At 38.9% G+C, this 21,701-nt stretch overlaps 1 protein-coding gene across 5 annotated transcripts in view; it reads left to right on the top strand.

Annotated features, from left to right (window-relative positions):
* Window positions 1-21,701, top strand: part of ankrd10 (ankyrin repeat domain 10) — a 59,378-nt gene that overhangs the window by 15,859 nt on the left and 21,818 nt on the right. For 4 of the 5 annotated variants that reach the window (XM_033023149.1, XM_033023151.1, XM_033023150.1 and 1 more), the window contains exon 3: window positions 6,221-6,312. In XM_033023149.1, the coding sequence (XP_032879040.1) occupies window positions 6,221-6,312 (92 nt within the window). Of the gene's footprint in view, window positions 1-6,220; window positions 6,313-12,530; window positions 12,661-21,701 lie in introns of those variants that run through there. The other variant, XM_033023153.1, reaches the window with a different exon arrangement.

Here is a 21,701-nt window from a genome sequence, read left to right as displayed (position 1 = left end):
ATTTCCTGCATTTAGCCTGTCCAATCCCTTAAGAATTTTATATGTTTCTATAAGATCCCCTCTCATCCGTCTCAATTCCAGCGAATATAAACCCAGTCGATCCATTCTTTCATCATCAGTCAGTCCCACTATCCCGGGAATTAACCTGGTGAACCTACGTTGCACTCCCTCAATAGCAAGAATGTCCTTTCTCAAATTAGGAGACCAAAGCTGCACATAATACTCCAGGTGTGGTCTCACCAGGGCCCTACGCAACTGCAGTAGGACCTCCTTGCTCCTATACTCAAATCCTCTGAAGGCCAACATGCCATTTGTTTTCTTCACTGCCTGCTGTACCTGCATGCTTATGTTCAATTTACTTTCTCACAGAACATCTCCTATGCACCAACAGGTCTATGCTATGAACTGAATTTCTATACTTCCATCCAGAATGGATATCTTAATTCTCCACATTATTCCCCACCTATTTGCCTGCTCATTGAATATGTTTCTATCCCTTTAGCAAATGTTTGGCAATACCACCACCAGCAAGTTCCCTTCCGAGTCGAACAAGATCCTAACTTGAAAATGTTTTGCTATTCCTTCATGGTCGTTGGATTTAAATCCTGGATCTTCCCAGCCAATGATACTGAACATACAGTCACCAGAAGGATAGCAACTGTACCAGAAGAGGGGTCACAACCGCCCCAGGAGCATTTAGGAATGAACAATTAAATGCTGGTCATGTCGGCGATGCCCTTATCCTGCAAATTATTAAAGAATTTTCTCGACTTCCCTGCCTATCTTCGAATCATCGGCAAACTTGGATTAATTATACTCTGTCTTTAAGTTGTTAAAATGACTTGCAAAGTACCTGAGCCCAGCAATGATGTCTGAGGCACTGACTGTTACATAGAAACATGGAAACATAGAAAATAGGTGCAGGAGTAGGCCATTCGGCCCTTCGAGCCTGCACCGCCATTCAATATGATCATGGCTGATCATCCAACTCAGTATCCTGTACCTGCCTTCTCTCCATACCCCCTGATCCCTTTAGCCACAAGGGCCACATCTAACTTCCTCTTAAATATAGCTTACAGTTACAGTGTGCAATTGGAAAATTATCCATTTATCCCTTCTCTGTATATCCCAATCCTATATCCATCCTAATGTTAACCTCAATCCTTGTTCTGTAACCTTTTATATACCACCTAATGCCCTTATGAAAGGTAGCACACTGCTATTTGGTAATAGAGCTATACATCACGAAATCTGTCCCTTTGGCTCAACTCGTGTATGCCGATGCGCATGGCCAAACATTTCCTGTCTATATACCTCTCCAAGTGCTTTTAAAGGTCATAATTATATCCGTCGCTTTCACTTCCTCGAGCAGTCAGTTCCATGTAGGCTCCACTCTGTGTGCAAAAGTTGTCCTTCGAGTCCCTTTTAAATCTGTCCTCTCTCATCTTAAACTTATGCCCTCCAATTTTAAAATTCCCGACCCTGAGGAAAAGGCAATGTCTAATCACCCTACCTATTGCCCTCATGATTTTATATATCTCTGTTTACCTCTCAGTCCGATCTTGAGAGAAAAATATCCTAGCCTGTCTAGCTGCTCATTATAACTCAAACCCTTAAATGGCAGTAACATACTTAAACATTATTTTTTGTATTCTTTCCTGTTTAATGACATCATTCCTATAGTAGAGTGAGCAGAACTACTACTCAGGACTACAATTGTTGGGGTACTAAGGTCTTGTACAGCTACTTCACCTATTCTGCTGATTACTTCCCCTAAGAACGTTAACTAATTTCCCCATCAGGAAATCATATTGGCTGCCTGGTCAAATGATACTTTTCGACTTAATAAGGGATTCCAACATTTTCCTAGTGAATGACTTTTAGTTTGTGTGGCTATTCAGTTCCTTTCCTCTCTTGATTAGCAGCTTTTACCCTGCTGGAAACCTTTTAGAATTTGGGGAATTTTGGGGTATCACAGCCAATGCATCCACACTCTCCACAGCGACCTTTTTTTTGAATTCTGGAAGTTAGATATTATTTATGCAGCTTTCACTCAAGATGGATTCAAAATATTTGGTTTACATTTCTGCTATATTTTTTCATTCCCCAATTCACTGTTTATTGAGATGCTCTAAGCCTTTTCTCTCAATCTTTCAGTAGGCCATGCTTGGATTCATTTTTCATGAAATATTTATTTCTCAGTAAAATGTTTATTCATTGAACGTGAAAAAGCATTCTGTTTGCTAAATGTTTGCCACTGATTACCCACTGACATACCTCCTGATCTGGTTTCCTATTTTTACACCTAATTTGACCTTGTATTCCTCTAATTCTCTTTATTTACATTTAAGACTCTAGTTCAGACGTCTGTTTTTCTTAAACTCAATGTGAAATTCATAGTGTTATGATCATTTCCCTGGTGAATCCTGCACAAGATCACTAATTAATCCCTTTTCTGTTGCATATGTCTGGATCTAAAGCAAGCTGTTGAGTGTAAACTGCAGTTTTATGCTTTAATGAGTTTCAAGTCCAGATCTCCCTGTCTTCGTGAAATTTCTGTGATTGCTCTTGTCACGTTCTTAAGGCTCTCTGGGTACATGACTCAGTATGCATCACTGTGTTTGTCTTCAAATGTCATGATCTTTATTCACTGCAAAATAATTTTAAATGGCAGTCAACTTTACATACAGCCACAGAGCTATTAGCTTAAAAATGCATGACCTTTATAATACATTTAATTGAATTTATGGGTTTTATTCTGAACCATTTACTGTAAGTAGGACAGACGTTTCTTGTAGATTCCCAGCAGAATAATTTGTGGAGTGCATCCCAACCTCCTGCACAGTACATGATTCAATGCTTTATTTAGTAATGGTTTTGAATGCTTGCTGCAGAGGATTGGGATTGAGCCATATGTTTGGACGGTTTCCAATATATTGTCCAATGAGGACCCTACAAAAGATAACATATTAATGAGGGATTTTTTATTAAAGAAGGTGAATTTATACGCACCATCTCCACAGATATCCTGAACTGTTTACAATCAGTGTGTCACTGTTCTGTGGCTAAAGACTGAAGCCAGTGTGTGCACAGCAACATCTCTCAGCAGTGAGATAAATGACCAGCTAATCTGTTTTGACGATGTTGGGCAAATGTCCAGATTTTAAGGATGATCTTTTATTTTGCTTGGTTGTCATAAAATGTTGAACTTCTGACTGAATGTCAGTTGAAAGACTCATCCCTAACATTGCACACAGTTTATAATAACATGATAGGGGTGTTGTAACTAACCCCTCAATGGTCCGTTCTGCCATTTGATGAGGTATAGGCTGATCCATCACTTGGATAGTATTTGCCTTTTCCATATATCCCCAAGTATGTTTAGTTTACCAAATTTATCTATCGCAGGTTATTTGGCCCGGCATCAATTGCTGTTTCCAAAATGAGTTCTGTGTTTCTTCTCTCATCTCTGTGAACAAGTGTTTTCTCTTTACACTCTTGCAAAAACTTAGCTTTATTTGTTTTCAGATTCTCTACATTTTTCCATAATATCTTAAATCTCAATCAAACTATTCTAAAATCTAGTAAATACAATCTTCGAATGAGTAATCCATTTTAATTTTCAACCCTAGAATTAGAATTAGAATTAGATTCCTTTATTGTCATTCAGACCTTTCGGTCTGAACAAAATTATGATGCCTGCAGTCATACACAGAACCAATAAAAACAAAACATACAATGAACACAAATTAAACATCCACCACAGTGAGTTCACCAAGCACATCCTCATAGATACCCTAGATATCATCCTTGTAAGTATATTCAGTATTTGCTCAAGGATCCCTCAATGTTGCCGAGAAATTGCAACTCTGTTTTGGAGGCAGGATTCCAAACACCCGCACTTTCTAACTCCTGTGCCACAACTGAGATGTGATTGAATTTATTCTGCACCAATGACAGAATTTCCATTTACATTGTTTAAACTTTGAGGTTGTATTTTACTTGGCCCAGGTTGATAGCATTTGATATGTTCCAGCCCTCTCACTGCTGCATTAGAGTGTAGAATATTGTATTCTTATTTGTAGGGCCTAGGGATTTGTGCGTGTGTGTACAGTCGACAATCCCAGCAATTTACAGAATCATTGTGAGCCACCAATATGCCATTTGACATTGTCTTTTGCCTTGTTGAATATCTTTGGAAATATTAACAAAAAGGGAACAGATGCTTTAATTTTGTGGCTGAGATGTTTCCTCACATATGGTATTGCTTAGGTCTTGTTCTATATATAGAGTGGCAGGTCAGATCGCTAATCTGTCAATTTAGTTTCCAGGAGAGAAGAATAAACAGCAACGTGACTAATGGGAAAAATATGTTTTCCAGACTTTCATAAACTTTGAAATCGAAACCGGACTGGCTTCCTTTCTAAATTCATGGAAATTTTTCTCTCCGAGATCTTATTTTGGCAGCTGAATTAAAGTTTGGGTTGAATTTACGCTTGGCAGAATGCTGACCAGTCTTCATAATGCAGAGTTGCAATTAAGGCCATGTGGAATGGAGTCATTCCAAGAGGTGACTTCATGGAGATTTTGAAAAAAGAGAGATTTCAACGCAAAGAAATCCGGTTGTTGCATGGAAAGGAAGGCTATATTAATTAAGTGGTGATTGGATAAGCTACGTTTAATCTCTCAAAAACGTAGGGGGCTGAGGGTTGAAAGTTGTAGAGGTTCATAAAATTATGAGGAGGATAGATACTGCATTTGGCCAGAATCTTTCTTCCAGGTCGGGAATGTCTGGCACTACAGTGCTCCGGTTTATGGTGAGAGGGGAGGAATGAAAGGAGACCTGCAGAGAAGTTTTTTTACAGGGGAGGGTTTAGTTATCATTATGTACCAGGAACAAAACAATGAAATTCCTGCTTTCTGCAGCTACAGGAATATTAAATGCAACAACTCATCAAATATATATACAATATACTATCAATTATTCTAAGTAGATCAGATCATGATAGCACATCAAAATACATAGTCTAATCTTAGTAGCTCAAAATCACTGATGTTCAGTGAGGGTAGGCTTGTGCATGGTGGTTTAAAAGTCTGATGGTTGTTGGGAAGAAACTGTTCTTGAACCTAGCGGTTATGGTTCCACCTAGCCGATAGTGGCAGCAAGATGATAGCATGGCCTGGAAGGTGTGGGACTTTGATATTAGCTGCTTCCTTGATCTCTTGGATGATCGTATGGTCAGTACGTGATGAACCTGGCAAAGCCCACCACTTTGCAGCCTCCTCTCTTCTTGAATATTTGAATTACTGAACCAGTTAATATATTCTCATTCGGCACCTATAGAGGTTTGATTGCTAAATCTCCTCAAACGTCTGAGGAAGTAGAAATGCTGGTGGTTGGTGGCCATCACATGCTGGGTCCAGGACAGATCATCAGCTTTGGGGAATTCACTCTTAAATGCTCTCAGAACAGGCATGGCAAGGTATCCAGTTATGCAATTAATAATAATAATAATATATTTTATTGTCATTGCACATAAGCGCAACGAGATTTGGTATGCAGCTTCCATCCGATGTCATAACTTAAATAACTAATAACATTTAGATTTAGATATCCCGAGAACATGGTTTGTAAAGAGAACATTACAACAGTAAAATAGTCAAAACAGTTCAAACAGACTAAAGTGCAGATGTGTCTGTGCGACGTGACCATCCGAGGGAGACAGTCCATGACAGTCCATTACTACTATATTGAAACCAAATATACAGGAGGGACCACCTGGTGTCAACTGATGCAATGATTTTGGATACAACCAAGTCACTCCCAACTCAGCCAACGTTGCAAGATCCTCCCTGCAAGCATCTGGGGATTGTTGTAAATTTGAGAGTGCAATCTATCTGTCAAATGCATCTGTCTGTAGTGGAGGATTTTGTGGAGAGAAGACCCATCTTCACGTTGAGGGCCTCCTCACCTGTGACACTACTGTCATGCTAAATGGGATAGACTCAGAACAGCTCTGGCAAAATAGAAGAAGTAATGAGTGACTGGACCAACAGCAACAGCAAAAATTATCATAACGTTGTGGCCTGGTATATACTCACTGGTTCAAGGAACAGTACAGGCGGAGGTATTACATTAGACTTCATACACAGATTCATTGACTCCAGGAAGTGGTATTCTGATCCATACAATGATATACTTTGCTTTTCATCATTGCAGGATGTTGTGGGTGAAACCCCTGTCCACAAAGCAGCGCGATCGGGAAGTTTGGATTGCCTTAATGTCCTTGTCACGCATGGGGCTACAACAGAGTAAGTAAACATTTTGGCACCTCTTATATAATAGTAAGTTGTAAACACTCAATGGGTGATGGGTATGGCACCCTTAATGGAGCTATATGCTTTAAATTTGACCCAAAAGATTTGAACTTAAATAATTATCTCAAATACCTACCCTTAGCATTTTTGAATATCGAGGTCCATCTTTTCAATAACAATAGACAATAGGTGCAGGAGTAGGCCATTCGGCCCTTCGAGCCAGCACCGCCATTCAACATTTTTTACTGTACTTCACTGGTTAGAGTCTGGAAAAGACCAATTAATAAGTCTTTAATCACCCCACCACTCCTCCAAAGTAAATCTTTGTGGATTAATTAAGATATAAGGGGCGTAGTTGATCCAATCCACACCCTGGACTAGAGCTGTGCACACAAGGCACGAGCCAGATAATTGTAGACTGGCTCCCAAAAATGTCTTGACGGCATTTTGTGGGTGGGGAATGTGCCTGCAATTTTTTCAGGCACACTTGTAGTGGGTAAGTCCTTACATTTAGGAAATGAGTTCTTTAATTGTAGCATAAAGCTCTTTTAAACTAAGTGACGCCATATGTGAGAAACTTGTTTTGCTGGTAATTCATTAAATGGTGCTGGCTCGAATGGCCTACTCCACCTATTGTCTATTGTCTATTAAATTTATGGAGGCTTAAAAAAATTATATTTATCTAAGTTTCCATTAATGATTCAAACTCTCCAAAATTCATTTTGCATGTCCATAATTTTCCAACAAATCAAAATTCTAGATGTTTAACTAAGGCCATATAAGAATTTATGTGCCATTCAGTAGTCACTGTCCTGACTGACTGGCACACTTAACATAAAATGATAAAATCGATCACAAAAATTACAGGAATGATTCCCTTTAAATAAAATTGCTCCCAGTGTGTTGAAATTTGTTTTTTTCAACTAAATGTTGATACCTTTCTGCAAAGTAGTTTAGTTTCCATTCATTAGGTAGTGTATTAGCTACTGGCCCTTATTGAATGATTTCTTTAATGGGATTTTACTCCTTTTGCAAGAAATGCAACCTCTCCATTTTCATGAATTGTAGCTTACATTAAACATTCTGTGCCCTAGCTTGCTTTGTAGGGCATGCTCACTTTGACCAAGCTTGCCAACTTTTAGATCTGCCCTTTGAATGTGATAATGTACAAACTATTTAAAACTCCCTGATGCAGGTTTTATCCCATACATTAAGGTCTAGACCGGACCATTAATTTAGCCATTTATCTAACTTTTTCTTTAATTTCTCTAGGATACCCTCTTTCCACTTAATCTGTATTCCACTCCCACCCAATGTAACAAAGGGTATCAATGAGCAGAATGCTGTCACTTAGAGTTAGCAATTCATATTATTCTACTTACACACTGGGAACATGGATCATGAGTTTGGCCTTGAGGTCAGTGGACCCTGATCATTAATTTTAAAATTTACCTGCACCCCCAGTAATCGCTCCCTATTTATGAAGGTCAGGAGCCTTAATTTGTATTTGAAAGGAAATATTTTTATATATGACATATTTCATTGAACATTTAACCTCATATATCTGAATTGTCTTGCTATTGATGCATCCTTAAGAGGCATCGTAACCCTCAATTTGAGTTTTAAACAGACAGAAACAATATCTTTGGGTCTCGTGTGCACGAATGTCAAGCTTGATCTCAGACACGTTCTTCTGGAACTTTCCAACTGGATTTTCGTTAAAGTTAATATCAGTTCCTTCAAAGCCATGGTCCCGTTCAACTGGAAGCGATGCCCGCATAAGTAGTGCCTAATGACTTTAGTCAACAGATCGTTTGGATTTACGCTGAGTTCCCAAGTGAGTTCCACAATTACTTAAGTAAGACCTGCGCGGTGGAATTAATCACTAGCACATCTATTGAGTTAAAGATTTAACTCCCTAAGCACCATCCTGAAGTTGTGTCTTTCTTTGTTTAATTATTTAGTGTCTTTAATTAAAAGCGGCACAAATACAATGGCATATTAAACCGCATTTAACAAGGTTACTAACTGATAATTGCACAATTTTTACATTTAAATCTTGAACAATTTCCATAACTTTAACAGTATATTTCCTGACCAAGTGCTGTTAAACATTTTTGGATTTTATTTGATCTTCTTCCTACTCGGTTGAAGATTTTGTGGACTGGAATCCAAAATTTCCTTGGCTTTTTACTGTTACCGCTCGCTCCCACTCCATTTTTTTCAATGATTTTGTGCACTCTGAAGCCTGACATCAAATCTATTGCGTATTTTCAATCTTTGGGTGTGTTTAAAATTGTCTTGTTTCACCTAGTCATCCATTAATATTACCACCCGTTTAGTCAACACAAGCTTCATATCAAAACCAGCATTGACAGTGATTACTTTCCAATAAACTATTTCATAAAAACATTGAAAGCAAAGGTAATTTGCAGGTATTTTGCTTTTATTTGGGCTGGCTGCTCATACACCTAGCTATTTGCAGCAGAGCCTGTCATAAGAATATTGAATAGATTAATGTCCTAAATTCTGTGGAAGACACCTGTGAAAAAACTGGGAGAATCAAAAGATGACATGCAGCCATGTTTTTGGGAATAACCCATTATCTAAATGGTGGGCGATTAGGAAAAGGGGAGATGCAACGAGACCTGGGTGTCATGGTACACCTGTCATTGAAAGTAGGCATGCAGGTGCAGCAGGCAGTGAAGAAAGCGAATGGTATGTTAGCATTCATAGCAAAAGGATTTGAGTATAGGAGCAGGGAGGTTCTACTGCAGTTGTACAGGGTATTGGTGAGACCACACCTGGAGTATTGCGTACAGTTTTGGTCTCCTAATCTGAGGAAAGACATTCTTGCCATAGAGGGAGTACAGAGAAGGTTCACCAGACTGATTCCTGGGATGTCAGGACTTTCATATGAAGAAAGAATGGATAGACTCGGCTTGTACTCGCTAGAATTTAGAAGATTGAGGGGGGATCTTATAGAAACTTACAAAATTCTTAAGGGGTTGGACAGGCTGGATGCAGGAAGATTGTTCCCGATGTTGGGGAAGTCCAGAACAAGGGGTCACAGTTTAAGGATAAAGGGGAAATCCTTTAGGACCGAGATGAGAAAAACATTTTTCACACAGAGAGTGGTGAACCTCTGGAATTCTCTGCCACAGAAGGTAGTTGAGGCCAGTTCATTGGCTATATTTAAGAGGGAGTTAGATGTGGCCCTTGTGGCTAAAGGGATCAGGGGATATGGAGAGAAGGCAGGTACAGGATACGGAGTTGGATGATCAGCCATGATCATATTGAATGGTGGTGCAGGCTCAAAGGGCCGAATGGCCTACTCCTGCACCTATTTTCTATGTTTCTATGTAACCCCTCTTTGTAACTGTGGTTCCTGAGAAATAAGATGCCTAACATTACCTGCTGCTCTGTATCCTGGCCTTTGAAGTTATAGTGATAAAATGTTTCCATATAAATCCTTAAATTATTTGTCTGCATCAGTTCTAGCAGTTGAAGTTCAAAGGAAGCTTGGGAAATTGTGAAGTAAACAGAATTTAGGTGAAATACACAATATAAACTGGAAGTTATGGAGTTCAATGAGAATTGTCCGTGGAACCTCTTCATTCAATTAAGGCATAATTGAAGTAGGTGAGACAGCATAATTTAGATACCAGACACTTTATGGCAGATAATCTGTGTAGAGGTGCAGCTGCACAAAACATCCTTATTGATGCTTATAAATGCAAAGCAATACAGGTGAGCAGTGGCGCTGGAGTTGATTCTAACTGTTGACCAGATGTTGAGAAATTTGTGATGCAGCTGTAAATTGCCAAGACAAGCAAAGCCATGAGATTAGCAGAGAAATTGTTATAATTGTGGAATTGATTTGATGCAATGAAAAGTGCTCCAATATTGCAAGTATATTGTTATCAAGGAATGAAAAAAAAAATGGCATTGGATCAAGCTAGGGTGTATCCTTCAGGAACCTCACTGGGAGAAGGGCCGGCACAATTATATGTTAAAGTAAAAACATATAGAGAGTAAGTAAGGAATGTATGAGGACTTGAAGTCCAACTGAAAGAGCAATTCAATGTCGAACGGAGCAGACTTGTATCAGGAAATCTTTTTGTTTTAATTAAATTAGCGCGTATTGTTTGATGCAAGTGAAATGCAATACAATTATTCCTCAGTAAATTGGTCATGGCTTATTGAAATTTGTTGCCAGCTGTCTTGCACATTGACATTCAGGGAGTATGGTTTTATTGGTGAGAGGTTTCAGTTGAATGCTGAAGTGCAGCAACTAGACTGATTTTGTTCAGGTATTCTATGACAAATGTTTTCACTAATAAAAATGCAAGTGTCTTCTGCAGAAGTTGAGACATCTTAATTAAAATGTTCCTTAATTAGATATTCCACTCATGGATACCAAAAGTAAGAACATTTTTACCTCTCAGTACTACAAAGTTGAGCGCAATACCTGTCAGTTGCCCTTGCTTCTCACGTAATTTCATCATCTATTAGTATTGTTAAGTATCGCAGAAGAAGAATAATTAATGATGGTAAGAATTTTGGAGACTATAATTATTGTTGGCAGTTTACTGATTTTTCCAGTACACTTGTCGTCAACCACTGATGTCAAGGTTGCCTGTCCTGGTTCCCTAGATATAACAAGGATCTAAAATCTTTCTTCCTGATTGAAATTTGACAGAGGTAGGTGGACCAGGAATGCTGCAGAAATTCCGACCTGTTTCCTGTATTCCGTCTGTATTGCATTTTTAACAGGATGATGCGTGATCAGTTTGGATCGTCACTGTTTCTTTACAGTTGGGGTACCTGCAGTGCTTTCGACCTGGTGCTGCTGCTGGGATCTGTTTTCTCATGCTTATAGTTCAACTTTCTTTTATACCGTGCTGGAGGAACCGAAAATGTTATTTAATTATCAGGTTATTGCCGAATGTAGCATGGTCCATTGGAAATACCAGTGAGGGTAGTTTGGAAGCAGTGTACAATATTCCAATGAAGTCAATCATCAGCCCTCTCTGAATTGGGATATGTTCAACCAGAGAGGCCCTTGGAAGCTTAGCCCTGATCTTTTAGAAAGAGTAGGGACAGATAGCTTCTTCAGGATATAAATATATCAAGATTTCCCATGGATAGGATCAACATCAATCATTGGGAATAGCTGAGAGTCAATTCAAAGGACAAGAGCAAGGAGGAAAAGATTAGGCAACAGTTGAAACTTAGCACACATGCAATTGCTCTTCATGTTGCCAGTACACTTTCTGTCATAAGGATAGGGTTGTCTCCACAATGCATCCTAAATCAGGCTCTCCAGGGTTGCACAGTTAAATGGAAAACAAGTCACCTTAACAAACATACTGATCTTAATATTTCAGTACGTCAAACTCGTTCAAGCAATGCAGCCAGAATTGACAATGCGGAGGCATTAATATAAATGAAATAAGATGAATATTTCTTTGGGTACCACGTTTGTAAATATTTGCCCGTGGTTGGAATAGATGTATGAAGCTCACCATTTAGTTACATAAACTCTAATCTATAAAATAGTTTTGAAATGGGAGTCTCATATAGTTGAGAGTTGTTCAGTAGAGTTTCAAGGTCAGTTTATTGTCACATGTGCCAATTAAGGTACAGTGAAATTTGAGTTTAAGTGAATCAATAGCTTAATTGAAACAGAACATTAAATTATCACAGCCTCAGTAGGAAATCGGTAATGCAGATTAAAATTATAATATTGTAATGACTTTTCACTCATTTCAGAATTATCTAGAAGTAAAATGTGTCCATCTTTTCCAGGTAAATACTTTGAATAGAGAATGATCCATATGTTTTGCACTTTAATTCTCTCTTCTTTTATAGCAGCATTGTAATTCGACAACCCAATTTCTATATGAAACCCATGTTAGTGTTTGCTGCTACAGAAATTAAAATACTCCACATGACTGGATAAGGTATTCCATATATTTACAGACAGTACAGGACTTGAAAATAGAATGAAATGGGTTAAACAACATATTAATTAAGATGTATTCATGTTTTTGTTTCATTGTTAAGATTACTTTCACCAGTACCCCTTAGTCTGTATTATTTACCATTGCCCATGTAACTGTAACAGTGCAGACAATTGAGTCTTTAAGAGATTGAAAAATGTCAAATGTTTTCCAGCTACGTAATTTGAATTTGACTTGATTTTGAAGTAATCCTAGAAAGGGGGATCACTCCCAATAGAAACGCTGAAACTGCCACAGGGGCTTCATGGAAACCTTACAGTTGTGGCAATGAGTGCGCAGTATCGCTTCCCCTCAGCACACAAGGCATACCGTTGAGGTATTTGTTGTGGTGATTGGTTTTAATGCTATGTAGGTACTGAGTTATAGATCTTTTAGTTGTGCATGCTTTGTTTACCATAATTTAAAATTACCTCAGATATGTAAACTAATATAGTTAAGTTGAGAACTTTATATTTTAATGTAAGTTGTACACAATTTTTCAAGAAAAAAGTGGTTTACTTATGGAAATTAATTGACGCATGATTGTAACCAGGTCCAGTTTGATTATTGAAAGCGATATGAAACTTGCTGTTTATTCATATATGGAATGATATATGCTTTACTTGGAGAAAACTGCAGTAACAGTGTTGAATTAAGCATTAAATTTAACATCGTACTTCGAAAGAGATGCAAGCATCACCAATTCTTTTCAATTTCTTCTAATTGATCTCCTATCACCCTGCTAAAACCGTTCATGTCACAGAGAATATGTCGGCCATCAGGATCCCCCCATCAATCTTCCAAATCTTATTTTACTAATTTGGAATCCATCAGATTTGTGAACTTCTTTTAAAAATCATGTTCCATATATTGCACTTTAACATCAATGAAATGTTTTGTAGTTTGGATCTGGAAAATTGGTGTTTTAAAATGCAAATTGACTTTAAAATACTTTCCCAATATTTATACATTTCCTACTCTGTTTTCAAAAGCAATCCATTTTATCTATGTTAAGGTATCTAGATTGTTGTGTCAGTAACTTCTTTCCTGACACAGTGAGATAAACTACTTTTGCGAGAGACAAATGCAACTAGAATATTATACCAAGCCTTATCATTCATTACACTCAAGTTTAGGTTCTCTGGGAAGAATGAGCTGGGATTTTCTCCATTTGTCTTGCTGCCTTATTTGCATAACTGAAACAGAAGATTGTGTTGGGAGCTCATTCCCGCCTACTCTTTCACTTTGGTTTTTCTGATTCAGGCAATCCTCTGGACAGGTAAATTGCTGTGCTGCTGATTCTTGACTTACCAAGTCTACTCCACGATTGACGTTCTCTTAATATCTTTGTGGGGCAGGAAGTACCATCTTTGGAGCTCATGGATGACCTTTTCCCTGTTTTCCATTTTCCTGCCTTGGCCTTTGCCATTATTAAACAAATATCAAATTGTGCTTGAAAGCAGCTACAATCCTAGAGGCCTCCCAACCCACTGAGCTATGAATAAACGGGGCAATGACTTGGAAACTGCCTCATTGGAACAAGACTACATGGATTCATTCAAACTTCAGAAAATATTATTATCAACGCTCCTTCTTGAAAAGGGTTAGTAAACTTGGAGGTGATTTGGGACCACCTGTGGCTCTGTTGTAAAAACATCTGTTGTGTAGAGGATTGCACTGGAAAGCAGTTGTGGCACATTAACTGGTGGAGGAGAGGAGGGGAAAAAGGATGGCATTTTTTGCATTTGGTGGTAAGATGTGTTAGATCAATCAGATGACCTCCATACTGTTGAACGCTGGATTCTGAACATATTTTATCTGTCAATTTTATCTTGAACTTCAACGGAAAGACCTTGAAATACTATTTCCAAAGAGCAGCCTGATTGACCTTAGTACAAGACGATGCATGGTCAACCTTTATTGTAAAGAGATGAAGATGGGGGAAAGAAGCTTTGTGATTGAGTTTTAGCCTTATTCCTTTGGAGGTCAAATTAGAATAAAGCATTATGATTAGCTTGCTTCGATCACCGGGCGGAGGAAGAACAAGGTCAGGCTTGGAGCATGCAGAATCATCTGAGTTGAAAGTTGTGAAATATTCAGTGATTCTTGATTTAGCCATTGAAATATCTGAGAGTTGGAGATGGAATGGCTGGAGGACGATAAAATAATCAGTAGAAGAACGGTGTAAGAACATTTTTGCAACAAATAAGAGAAAAGGCTGAAATCTGTTAAGAGTACACATTAAGCTTCTAAAATTATCATGAACCTGGTTTAGAAGGAAACAGAATTAATTTCAAAGACCAGTACCAGAATTTAAATTAAAAAAAGCCTTTTTATATTTTGAAGTCAGCTGATTTTCTAAAATGCTCACAGTGATTCCATGAATGGACTGTGTATGTAAAGCACAATATTGGAAATTTGGCTTGCATCAGAATTGGAAAATAATGAATAGTTTGAAGCTTAACTCTGAATTTCATTACTTTAGACAGGAAGATGGTGGTCAATTGCCCCAGCCCTAGAACATCAACTGAAGGATTTCATCAGGACAATGTCCTGGGCCTAATGGACTTTCTCTATTTCATCAATGATTACTCAAAGCCATTTGCGACTTCAGCAACTAAAGTAGCTTATATCTGCACGCAGCAAGATGGAAACATTGTTCAAATGGGGACTAGTAAGTAACCACTAGCACGTATGCCACAAAAGTGTCAGGCATTGAACGTTTCCACAAAAAGGAAATCTATTGCCCTAACCTTAATGTTCAATGACATTTTCATCACTGAGTCCATCAAAATCCTATGGGTCATTTATAAGAACTCAACTGGTCTACCCAGATAAATGTGTTTAAGAAGGAACTGCAGATGCTGGAAAATCGAAGGTAGACAAAAGTGCTGGAGAAACTCAGCGGGTGCAGCAGCATCTATGGAGCGAAGTAAATAGGCAACGTTTCGGGCCGAAACCCTTCAGATAAATGCTATGGCTGCATTAATTCAGAGGCTGGATATTCTATATTCATTCCCCTGACATCACATAACACTACAAGACACAAATCAGAAGCAGGATGTAATAATCTCCAATTACCTGGACGAGTGAAACCCTGACAATGCGGGCTCAATACCATCTGAGTCAAAGCCGCCTGCTTGATTGGAAGTCCATCAACCATCCTAAACATTTATTCCCCACACCACTGGCGTACAATTGCTGCAGTGCCTGCCATTTGCAAGATTTCCAGCAGTTACTCAACCAGGCTTTTCTGACAGAACTATTCAAACCCGAGAACTCTGCCACTGCGCAGGTATTATCGGTGCTTGGGGACTCCACCACCTCCAAGGATCCCGTCCAAATTCATCACCACACCATCGTGAGTAGGAAATTGCCTGGATCTAAATTCTGGAATTGCTTTTGTGCTACATGCTGCAACCAGAAGGATTGCAACTTTTCAAAGTGCACCACCTCAAGATAAATGACCGTACGCTTCACCCTGAAAATTAGTGGGGGGGGGGAAACAATGCAAGGAATATTTTAAGAATCCAGAAAAATGAGCTTTTTAGCTATAAGGCATGAAGAAGAAATGATGTCAGAAGGTATTGTAAAGCAGAGTAGCACAAGGGTGCTTTGAGGATGCCAGGCTTTATTAAAATATGGGATTCAACAGAGCTGGTGATCATGATGGAGGACAAGAAAGAGCATTAATTCTGTTTCAAGATCATCAAAATTGAGTTGGAGGCAAAAGGTGTCGTCGAGAAAATCCTGTACCTGAATGTGGACATTTGTATTATTTTCAGAACCTGCATCGTTTAAACTCAATCTTAATTGAGATTTAAAAATTGACATGTCTTATCTATATCGAAGTGCTGTTCAACACTTTTGTTCTTGGTGTGTATTCCTCAATAGATTTATGTTGGGTGTGCCAAATGAATAATGAGGGGAGTTGTTTTTTTTAAGCTTGTTGAATTAATATAAGGAATTCCGGAAATTAGAGTCAGACACTGATGCAAGATTGATATCGAAGTATGTACACCTGAATTGCCTTGGTATGGAAGGCCACGTGCTGAAACGTGGGATTAGTGTGAGTGGGTGGACATGATCGAATCAAGTCGGGTTATTATCCTACATATGAGAATCTTGCTTGCAACAGCATCACAGGCACATATACAAAAACACACAAATCTCACACAATTCTGCAAGACAATTAAAAAAAAAAAAAAAAAAGGACTACATGACACTAAAACACAATTGGGAAGAAAAAACAAGTCCATGGTAGTGCAAGAGAGGTCCGTACTATTCCATTGTCACAACAATATAAGGGTTGTGCATATTGATTCAAGAACCTGATAGTTGTATGAAAATAGCTGTACCTGAACCTGGTGGTGTATGACCTTGGGTTCCAGCACCTACTGCCCGATGTAGCAATAAAAATAGGACATGGGGATCCTTAATGATAGATACTTTCTTCTTAAAGAAGTACCTCATGTAGATGCTTTCGATGGTGTGAAGAACTGTGCTCATGATGGACTGGGCTGAATCCACCACTCTGAGCAGCCTTTGATTTGGAATAGCTGTTAGAGTATTCTGAGACTCTCTTGAATCTCTCTAAACTTCTGCTGAAGGTCTCTAAACTTCTAAGAAAGCGGAGGAGCTGGCGTGCCGCCTTCATGATCACATCTATGTGCTGGGCCCAGGACGGATCATCTGGGATGCTAAAGGCCAGGAATTTGAAGCTGCTGACTCTCTCCAGTGCGGACCCAACAATGAAATTTGGCACTTGGTCTCCTGACTACCCTGTACAAAATCAATGTTAAGACCTTGGCCAAAACACAAAGATTGAAGTAATTCAGCAGGTTGGACAGCATCTAAAATGGATAGGCGGAAATTCTCATTAGTTCCTTGGTCTTGTTAAGAGAGAGGTTATTGTTGTGGCACCACTCATCCAGGTGTCTATCTCCTGTACACAGACTCACCCACAGTTGGCTAATTAATTGATGGAATTGGAGCTGTGCTTAACCGCACAGTCATGAGTGTAAGGAAAGTGGACGTGGGACTAAGTGGGCAGTCTTGAGATGCTCGTGTGCTGATGGTCAGTGAGAAGCAGATGTTGCCTATGTGCCTGATTGAGGTCTGCCGATGCGGAAGTCAAGGATCCAGTTATAAAGGGAGGTACGAAGGACCAGATCTTGGAGCTTGGTGATGGGTTTGAAGTGGATGATGGTGTTGCATGCTGCAGGTGATGAACGGCAGCCTGACATGTGTACCTGTTATCCAGATGGTCCAGAACTGATGGAGCATCTGCTGTTGACCAAGGCAACTTGAAGTGGACCCAGGCCAAATGCCATGTTTTCATGCTGCATGGCTGTGAGCAATGCACAAACTTTATTAAAATATGTACTTTGGTGTATCGTTCAAGTATTTCTCCTCATGCTACAGTCCTTATTGAATAGTTTCAATTTCTTTCATTGGGTTGCTTTTGAAAATGGTATATTTTATATTTTTGGAGATATGAATCTTTTATTTAATCAAGCATAAAAATTATTCCCACTTAAGTGTACATTCTCTTATAACATTACACCCTTTTTCATTAACCTCTTCCCACTGCTGTTCATAATATTTGTATTACTAACTGGAACCGTATCTATTCACACAATTTTTAAGCATTGCCTTTGCAAGTTAAATGGTAATCCAAGGTAGTGAGTGCCTGCTTCAGCATTTCTCTGATGCTTGAAGCTATTCAGCAAAATGTAAGGTTAGAGAGTTGAAGGGAATTGGTGGAAATCAATGCAATGTGGGTAAGTTGAGTAGAAAACGTTTTACACTCTGTCTGAGAATGGCCACATTGGTACAGGAAATTTTTTTTATTGCAATGTTTGTTGGAGTGTTCCTGATAATGCATTTCCCATTATATGTCTATCTATAACAAAGCATTTTCCAATACAATTTATTTCCTACGGCACTCTTCATCTGCAAAGAAGTTGGCATTGGATCAACTTATCTTTATAGCCTTTCCAATAAGGCTCAAGTTTCCCCACATTTCTGCTTCCATTTTAGATTTGACCCCCGGCTGAACTTCCTCCCGTTAAGCTGGTACAAAGTAGTTTTGGCCCATCAGTCATCCAACATTACAGACGCAGGATCAGGTTGCAGGAGTCATGACTGTTTCATCATGCTGAACTCAGTTGTTTTAGTACACTGCGTTACCTACCTGCTCCTTTTTGCCACTATTTCTTCATGCTCCTTACTGCACACTGACATTTTGTCACTGCTTCACATATTCATCAAGATAATCCGATTTCAAGCTATATAACACTGAGTGCACGTTTCCTGTGACAGATCGTGGCAGTTACTGTTGTCTCCATGGTTTACTGAAGTTGACCACATTCAGTCAGGTGCAACCATGCTGCTTTTAGAGTCATTGAAGATGGGCAATTCCTATCAGCATCAGAAAGCGCTCAATCATTGCTCATTGGCCTGAGTGGGTTTCAAAACAACCAATGCAAGATCTTTAGAGATAAAAAAAAATCTCTTGTGCAATGCCCCAGGAATAGACCTGAGCCCTTACTCGGCCCTACATCACACTGTTTCCAGCTATGCTGCTGTCAGAAGTTTATTTTTATGGATGTTGAAACATTGTGTTTCTTGTGAATGGCCAGACTTGGTCAATAGTGTCCTGAAATCTTGGCTGTTGGATCAGAATTCAAAGAGTTGACTCCTGCATCCTACTGCAACTTAAGAATACTGCTTTGCAGATTCTCTGCTTAGTGATGTTTCTGAGATCTTGTTGATACCATTGCTTCCACAAACTTCAGCAAGTTCACTCTTACTGTATTTCATGCAAGATCATCTCAGATTTGCTTTATCCTTGCTGCTCAGACACTCCAACCTTTACCGCTCCTCATTTTATTGGTCTTGTGGGGAAATGCTTTCAGGAAACAAAGGATTTTCAATTTTCCAATGATATTTTAGCATCACTTACTGCATGTCTGAGCTTGTGTATTATATTTGACAGCATCTGTGGCATAATTGTATAAGGAACTCAGCAACCACTGGATTACTACCATTTTGGTTACCAATTGCTGATGGCACCTGCTCACCTGCCTTTAGATTTTCTCAGATCTACTCCAAATACTGCTCTTCCATCTGTCAATAGACAATAGTTGCAGGTGTAGGCCATTCAGCCCTTCGAGCCAGCACCCGCTGTCTTCTGATGCAGACGTTTCATGGCTAGAGTTGGACAATATTACTTTAAAGTGGTGCTTTACATAATTGACAGAAGTTCTTGCCTGTAAGCTTTGGTCATTTGTATATTACAAATGACTTGAGAACTTTGCACATATCTAATAGGCTTTACCCAATTACAGATAATTACCTTAGAACTTTATTTCCTTTGGGCAGTTTAATAACTTCTTCCCAAATTACGAAGTTTGAAGCAATATCACCTGATTTATGTTGAAGAGGATGAAGAAAAAAGTAGTTTGGCTTGGGCTTTAGATATTGATGTTACTCATGTACACAACGTGTCAGTTCTACTTGCTTTCCACCATGCAGCACAAATACATGTATTTTGTCTTTTACTTGTCATTTGGCGCCTGTTAAATGATCTGATGCTTGATTATTGGATCTGAATTATCTTCTTACATGGTACACATGCGCAGGATCCACAACATTGCTGCTGCTGCTGCTGCTTGACGGTTGCTGTTCTTGTGCCGGCATTTACCATTAAATTGCATTGTCAGTATTTCCAATCAATCTAGATGTGTCAAATATTGTATCACTTGAAGTTTTGAACACTTGGGTAAAAGTTTGCAACGGATTTCCGTGGCGTTGCCAAATGAAACTGCGCTTAAATAAACTTGATAATCTCTATCTGTCCTTTCATTACTTGATCAAGGTGCTCTTCCTAGTTAAGGAAATGTTAATTAACTTTGGAGAAACGAGACTGCAGACACTGGAATGAGCAAAAATAAAATGCTGGTGGAACTCAGCAAGTCAGGCCGCATCTGTGGAGGGTCATGGACAGACAATATATCTGGTGGGGACACGCCTCAGACTGATCAGTCTGAAGAAGTGTCTCGACTTGAAACATCGACTACCTGACCTGCTGAGTTTCTCTAGCAGTTTGTTATTTTGCTTTTAATTAAAGCATTTCATTGATTTCCACTTTCCTCTCGAGAATGTTCAAAGATTGAATAAGCATAATCTAGTTAGAAATTGAAAAATGACCCATTTTAAGAAAATAAAAATGTCAAAGAATAATTTGTGTTTGCCTTTAACATATGTTTTCGGTTTATTATCTCTAAAGTGTTAGGTTGAATCTGAACAGGAAGCTTGGTGGTAGTTGGCAACAGTTGCAGACTTTGTAGCTTGTTCAGTGTGACATTATTATTGCAGATTTAACCTGTTCACAAATTGCACTTTTATGAAACATTCTTATAAATAAAATGCTCATTTTATTTTATTAAACGCTTCCTGAAACCCTGGCATAACAATTTTATCCACTCTAATGAAAATCTGGCTTTTAATGCTATCATCTCAAATAGGTGTTATTTGATTTCTAAGTCTGGGACAAGAAAAGTTTGGAAAATCATGTCCAAGGACTCAATAACCGGGAAGTATGGTTCACATTCATAAACCAATTCATTCCAGTGCACTTTATATGGAGTCGAACAGAATTTGGTATGAAGATATTATTGATCAAAAGCTTGGCCTTTGTGGTTTCGAGGAGTGTTTTGAGGTAGCAAAGAAGTAGAAGTTGTGATGAGAAAGTGAGGGGGGTGTTATCTAAATAGCAGCTAACCTGATTAAAAACTAGATCCTTCCTAGATGACGAGGATTTCGATATTAGCAATATAGTCTGCCCTCCATAATGTTTGGCACAAAGACCCATCATTTATTTATTTGCCTCTTCTCCACAATTTGAGATTTGTAATAAAAAAATCACATGTGGGTGAAGTGCACATTGTCAGATTTTATTAAAGGGTATTTCACCATGTAGAAATTACAGCTGTGTTTATGCATCACAAAAACAATAATGCTTCATTCGCCAAGTATATTTTGCAACATATACGAGGAATTTAATTTGCCAAGTTGTCATACAAATAAAAAGCAACGGAACACACAAAACACATCTTAACATAAACATCCATCACAGTGAGCCTCCACATTCCTCACTGTGATGGAAGGTGAAAAAAAAGTTAAATCTCTTCCCTTTGCTCTCCTGCGGTCGGGGGCCGCGAGCCCTCCGTTGACGGGATGATCTTGACTCCCGTAGCCGTCGGCAGCCCTCCATGTTGAGGCGAGCAGCTCCTGCATCGGGGAGGGGATGTCAGCTCCCCCGCGCTGGATGATCGAACCCCACCTCGGGGCTGGTCGAACCTTCGGTGACAT

The sequence above is a fragment of the Amblyraja radiata genome, chromosome 6 (genome assembly GCF_010909765.2).
Source record: "Amblyraja radiata isolate CabotCenter1 chromosome 6, sAmbRad1.1.pri, whole genome shotgun sequence".
NCBI classification, from domain to species: domain Eukaryota; kingdom Metazoa; phylum Chordata; class Chondrichthyes; order Rajiformes; family Rajidae; genus Amblyraja; species Amblyraja radiata.
This window is presented reverse-complemented; position numbering and strand designations above follow the sequence as displayed.